This window comes from Sorghum bicolor, chromosome 2, assembly GCF_000003195.3.
Source record: "Sorghum bicolor cultivar BTx623 chromosome 2, Sorghum_bicolor_NCBIv3, whole genome shotgun sequence".
In the NCBI taxonomy this organism is placed as follows: Eukaryota; Viridiplantae; Streptophyta; class Magnoliopsida; order Poales; family Poaceae; genus Sorghum; species Sorghum bicolor.
The window spans coordinates 20,260,704-20,266,893 of NC_012871.2; the positions used below are offsets into that span (position 1 = coordinate 20,260,704).

The 6,190-nt window shown below is 41.6% G+C and overlaps 1 protein-coding gene across 1 annotated transcript; it reads left to right on the forward strand.

Annotated features, from left to right (window-relative positions):
• On the forward strand, positions 1,027 to 1,674 carry LOC8061702 (germin-like protein 9-3). Its single transcript, XM_002459800.1, has one exon. The coding sequence runs from the start codon at positions 1,027 to 1,029 to the stop codon at positions 1,672 to 1,674; it is 648 nt and encodes a 215-aa protein (XP_002459845.1).

Below are 6,190 nucleotides of genomic sequence, written 5' to 3' on the forward strand. Positions count from 1 at the left end.
ATCTTTATTTCCAATGGTTATGTAGTGCCACTAAGTGTGAGTCTCTTTTGCATATGCATTGCGCTTAGTGACGTGGTGAGAATACTTGAGAAAACCCTAAAAATTATTTGTGAAATTACTAACTTAAGTGCTCAATTGTTTTGGTACTTCGTGCGAGAGTTAGCACCTTGAAAAGGGATATTTAGTTGAAAAACGAGCTAGTAGTCATGCCCAAACAGCAAGGGGTCGATCGGAATTATTCACTACCCTACCTGGCTTTTCTGGTGTTTGTGCTTGCAACAGAGAGGGGTCGATCGGAATTTTCCTTGAGATATTTTCGTGGCACAACCTGGAAATTCCAGTTGAGCTTAGATCTACTCGCGCCGAAAAGGCTGGCTAAACAAAAGCTGTTGCTGATATTTTATGGTTCAAAAGTAATGCTGGCGACCTATGCCACATCTGAATGGGCGTGCTTTCTGGTTGTTGCTTTAAGTCACATCTGCTCTACTTGGTTTACTGATGTATGAAGTCTAGTTACTAGATGATTCACAATCGAGACTGATTTAATACCTACGTGATAGAGTGGTTACAGGCTTACACCTCTACAGCCATGTCCATCCATCTCCATGGTATGTTGATCTAAACAGAAGAGGAGCAACAGCAACGAAGTCGGAAATCCCAAGTGTCTTGCTTGATGTACCACAAAAAAATGCTTCAAAGCGCAGCACCATCTTTCAGTGAGTTGAGTACATACAATTCTGATGCCAGATACATCCAATGGAAGAAGGATACTGCTAGCTGTCAGTGATGACCTATATGGACTGGATCAATCCCTCTGTTTGGTACTCTCTATGCACCTGCAATTTACGCCACAAGCCGGAGACAAACTTGATTTCTTGGTTCCTCCGTCTCCATGCCACGAAACCAGACTATAAATTCCGCAGCCTCGATCACCAAATCATTAACACGTCCTCATTTACCTTCCTAGCTAGCTAGCTTCACTCAAGACATCCGACACAAATCATCTACCGCCAAAAATAAATAAAAATGGGGAGGCTCAGCTACACCACCTACACCACCGTGCTCGTGGCGCTCGCAGTCTCAGCTCCACTGGCCGCCCTCGCCAGCGACCCAGACATCCTGAGCGACTACATCGTCCCGGAGGACAAATACACCGGGACCATCGATATCACCGGCGACTTCTTCACGTACACGGGGTTCCGCGCGGCCAGGAACATGAGCACGCCCGTGCCCAAATTCACGGCGACCAAGGCCACGATGGCGGAGTTCCCGGCGCTCAACGGCCAGAGCGTCTCGTACGTGCTGCTCATGTTCCCGGCGGGTGGGGTGAACCCGACGCACACGCACCCGCGCGCCTCCGAGCTGCTGCTCGTGCTCGACGGCGCGCTCTCCGTCGGCTTCGTCGACACCACCGGCAAGCTCTTCACCCAGGACCTCGCCGTCGGCGACATGTTCGTGTTTCCCAAGGGCACCGTGCACTGGCAGTGCAACCAGGGGGATAAGCCTGCCACCGCGCTCGCGGCGCTCGGGAGCGCCTCCCCCGGGCTTGTGTCCCTCCCCGCCACCCTGTTCGGCGCCAGCAACATCGACGACACCGTGCTGGCGAAGTCCTTCAAGACCGATGTGAAAACCATCCAGAAGCTCAAGGCAGGCTTAGCTCCCCCCAAGAAATGAAGCGTGTGTGGGTAACAACTGCTGGTTTCGTGGAGGATCGATTCCACGCATGTTCTTCCTGTATGGCCTGGGACGTGCCAGCCAGGGCAAATAAAATGCTTCTTGTTTATCAATGCAAATCTCTAGATTGCATGATCGCATGAGATTATGGATTTAAGACGCTCATGGTTTATAGATTACACTAAAATGCTACTGATCCCTTGTCCTTGAAAGCTGCAACTTTTAGAGTTGTCTAAAGTCAAACTTTAAAATCTTTGACCAAATTTATAGAAAAAAACACTAAGATTTATACTACCAAATTAATACCATTAAATTTATTATAGAATATATTTTTATAAGATACGTATTTTATGTCATAGATATTGATGTTTTTTTCTATAAAGTTGGTTAAAATGAAAAAGTTTGACTAACACGAATTTTAGAAGTTGAAGACAAAAGGAGTACACGTGTTAGTGCTAGGCAGCTCCTGGTCTGGGTGCAGGCCCCATGCTAGAGCGCCAACCAAACATGCTCCGTATAAATAAGAGAAATAGCAAAAACATGAAGATTTAAATGATTTTTTTTGATTTTTTATTAAAACTTTTCATGACTTAGAGTAGCTACGATGTAGAGTAGAATCGAACTGTGGTGGAAAATTAAAACTTTACACACTATTGTCGGTTTTTTTTTGAGGAAACAGACCTCTACTGAAAATTTATTTGAACAAAGAGTAACCAAGTAGATTACAACGCAGGAAAAAACAAAAGAGGAAAGAAAAACCAAAGCCTAAAGCCAAAACCTGAGGGAAACAGGTTCAGGAAACAAAGAAAGATAAAAAGAAAATCAAGATGATTAAACAGCGTGCTCTAACCATGATTCAATAGCGAGGAAGTACTTCTTGGCTCTCCAAAGAAGTTCCCTGAAGATTAACTTGAAAAGGTCAAGTCCACGCAGACAGCGAGTGGGGATACCTCTGAAGATGGTGTGATTCCTTATGATCCAGATGCACCAGCACATGATGATAATGATTTCCATGAAAAAAGAAGTTTTGATCTGAACCTTGAAGCTTTTGAATCTGTGCAAGATGTCTAGAGAACTGATCACAGTAAGATCAATAAGGCCCCAATAGAATCTAGCCATGTCACATTCCAGGAAAAGATGTTGGACTGTCTTTTCTGTGTTAAGGCCGCATAAAACATAGTTATATGAGGGTAGATGCATGTTTTTCCATCTAAGAATATTTGGAGTGCTTAATCTATACAAGAAGATTTCTAGATGTTACCTATGAGATGGTGATATGCTTTTTTTGAAGTAAAGATAGAGCCGCCCCAAATATAAAGCCAATTGTCATGTTCCTTAGTCCGAGGAGAGGATGTGAAGATGAGTGTTCAAATTGGTTGAAAGCTTCAATAGAAAGTGGGAGGTTGAACATAATTGAGGTAGGGTGAGCAAGCATTGTCAGCTTGAGAGAGATACTAGGCCTTTTGGCAAAGGAGAAGAGCTATTGAAAAAAGAGTTTGAGGGGCTGACCATTCCAACAGTCCTCCCAGAGAAGACAAGAAGCTCCATCCTTTGCATTCACTGCTGCCAAACCTTTAAATTGTCAAGTAGCTTGAGGATGTCTTTGCACCAAAAAGAGCCTTTCTTAATATGATTGGGCAGTTTGCCATTGGGGTAATATTTGTCCTAGATGAGATGTAACCAAGGAATATTAGCTCTATTGAAAAAAATTGTGGAGGTGTTTGAGAAGAAGAGCTTCATTCTGACTTTTCACATCAACTACTCTAAGGCTACCATCCTCTTTTGGCTGAGTGACCATTTTCCAAGCAGCTTTAGCATTTATTCTGTTGCTTTCATCTGAGCCCCTCCAAAGGCAATGCTTCCTATACTTATCCACTTGTTCTTTGATTGATAAATGGAGGTGGAAAGTACACATGAAGAAGGTGGGAAGAGAGAAACAGAGTTAACAATATGTAGTTTCCTAGTATGAGTGAGAAACAATGAGGTATTGGTTAACCTCCTCTCACATCTGATGACAAGAGGGAGGAAGTCATCAATTCTTGATTTAGTGAGCCTAAGGGGAGGACCTAGATAGGTAAAGGGAAACTTCCAATTGAGCAACCAAAAGTGGCTGCCAGATGTTTGGTTCTTTCCTCTATTATTTTTACTGGAATCATCATTGATTTAAGAAAATTGACTCTAAGACCAGTGGATTCAGCAAAGGTGTTCAATAAAGCTTTTAGGATGAAGAGCTATCTGCCACAACCTTCCATGATGATCAAGGTATCATCAGCATACTGGATGATAGGGAAGTCAGAGGTATAGTTCAAAGGGATAGGTTGATTGAGTAGGCCCACATTCTTTGCCTTGTTTATGGTGCTTTGCAAGAGATCTGCAACAAGGACAAATAAGAGAGGAGACCGAGGATCTCCTTGTCTAACTCCTCTTCTGCAGTGAGACACTTTCCAAAGGGTGCCATTAAGAAGAACTGAAGAGGTGTCAGAATTGAAAATCATTTGCATCCAAGAAATCCATTTATTTCCAAAACCTCTATTCTTCAAGATCTCAAGTATACATTTGTGTTCAATCCCATCAAAAGCTTTTTTGAAATCCAACTTCAAGATAATGATCTCTTTCTTTGACATATGACACAAATGCAAATAGTCAAAGGACCAAGCAAGCCTCTCTTGAATGGTTCTTGACCTGATGAAGCCATATTGGTTCTTGTGAATCAAACTTGTGATAATAGGCTAAAGTCTATTAGCAAGGAGTTTAGTGATGAGCTTGATAGAAGAATTTAGCAAAGAGATAGGTCTATAGTCATTTATTCTGGTTGGACCATCTACCTTGGGGATCAAGGTAATGAAAGACCCATTGATACTCTTGAGACAGATATTTTTAGAGTGGAAATCATCACAAAGATTATAGAAATCAAACTTTACTATGTTTTAACATTTCTTCGAAAACTCATTGCTGAAACCATCAGGACCTAGCGATTTATCCAAGGGTAGCAGCCTGATCACATTGTCAATTTCAGCATGACTAAAAGGAAGTTCTAGAGCCTCTAAATCATATTCTTGAGATAGCAAAGTGGTAAGGTCAAAAAGCATGTTCACAAAATGAGTCGTACCAAGCCTCTATTTGAATTCATTCCAGATTAAACTAGCTTTTCTGATAGTGGTCAAGGATAATTTCTCCTGATTCATTCACAAGGGAACTGATATGTTTCTTTCTATGTTTGATCGTTGCAGTGGCATGGAAAAGCTTGGTATTTTTATCTCCTAAATTTACCCACTTTATCATCCCTCTGTTATCAGTAGATCTTTTGTTGATAGAGTAGACTAGTTAGCTTAGCATTTAGGATCTCTCTAAAGTTCCACTCCTGAATAGATAGGTCCCTCCATTCTTCTAGATTGTCTAGGAAAGTGATGATCAACTTAATATTTGCAAAGGTGTTTTTGAGGTTGGAGAACTGAGACTACCAAGAATTTAAAGCCCCTCTAAGTGATTTGAATTTTGCAGTTAAGAGTTTGGCTCTATCACTGTGAGGAAAGATCCCATTCCAGACATTTGCAACAAGAGGAAGAAAACTTTCATGCTACATCCAGTAATTTTCAAATCTAAAAATTCTTCCTTAAGGAATATATGTTTTTATTTTTATAACACAGGCTAGTGGTCAGAAACCTCCATGGTCAAAGAGTGAGCAATTGTGTCAGGGTAATTGAGGGTCCATGCTAGAGATAACTATTTCTTCTTCTTTTTAAATAAGATGAGAGAACTATAAACTGACTACAAACTCCATTCTACTTAGACGATATTAGTCACTTAAGTCCTTGACTGTCAATATCTTACTCCCTCCTATTTCGTAATTCTTGTTGTTTAGAATAACACCACATGGTCTCCAAAACTTGGTTTTGACTATGATTTTCTTTTTCGTAACCAGGGAATATAACCCGTATTTCATTAAGAAAAAGAATTACACAACGTAGCTACGAGAGAATTGTAATAGCATAGATTAGAAACCACCAAGTTAGTGGTCTGGTGAGTGATCTAGAATAAAACTTAATAAGAACATAAAAGGAAGGAAAGAGAGTGACTACCCTCAACACCTAAAACCTACCAACCGAGCCTATAAGTAAAGGATACAACTAACAATGGTTGTCTACACAAAATACAATGCCTTGGTGGCAAAGTATCCACCTAGAGCAGACAAACAAGCATCTAGCAACACTAGCGGTAAAGCATCTGCCACCATAGCCATGGTTGCCAAGCATCGGCCAAGAAGTGGGGGCAACATGCTCTCCGTAGCAAAGCATCTACTAGAGAGGGGACCAAAGAGCCAACGGCGATAAAGCATGTGCTAGGGATTCCACTGATGACCAAGCATACACTAGGGAAGAAGCAAAGACACCCACTACAACAAAGCATCCAAAACAGACCAACGATGACAATGGCAAAGTATCTACCAGAGAATCCAAGGATGGCTAAGTATCTGCTAAAGGGAGGAAGCGATAGTGGCAAAGCATCCGCTACTAGA

Coding starts and splice junctions, on each gene's coding strand:
- LOC8061702 (XM_002459800.1), top strand. CDS start 1,027: ATGGGGAGGCTCAGCTACACCACCTACACCACCGTGCTCGTGGCGCTC.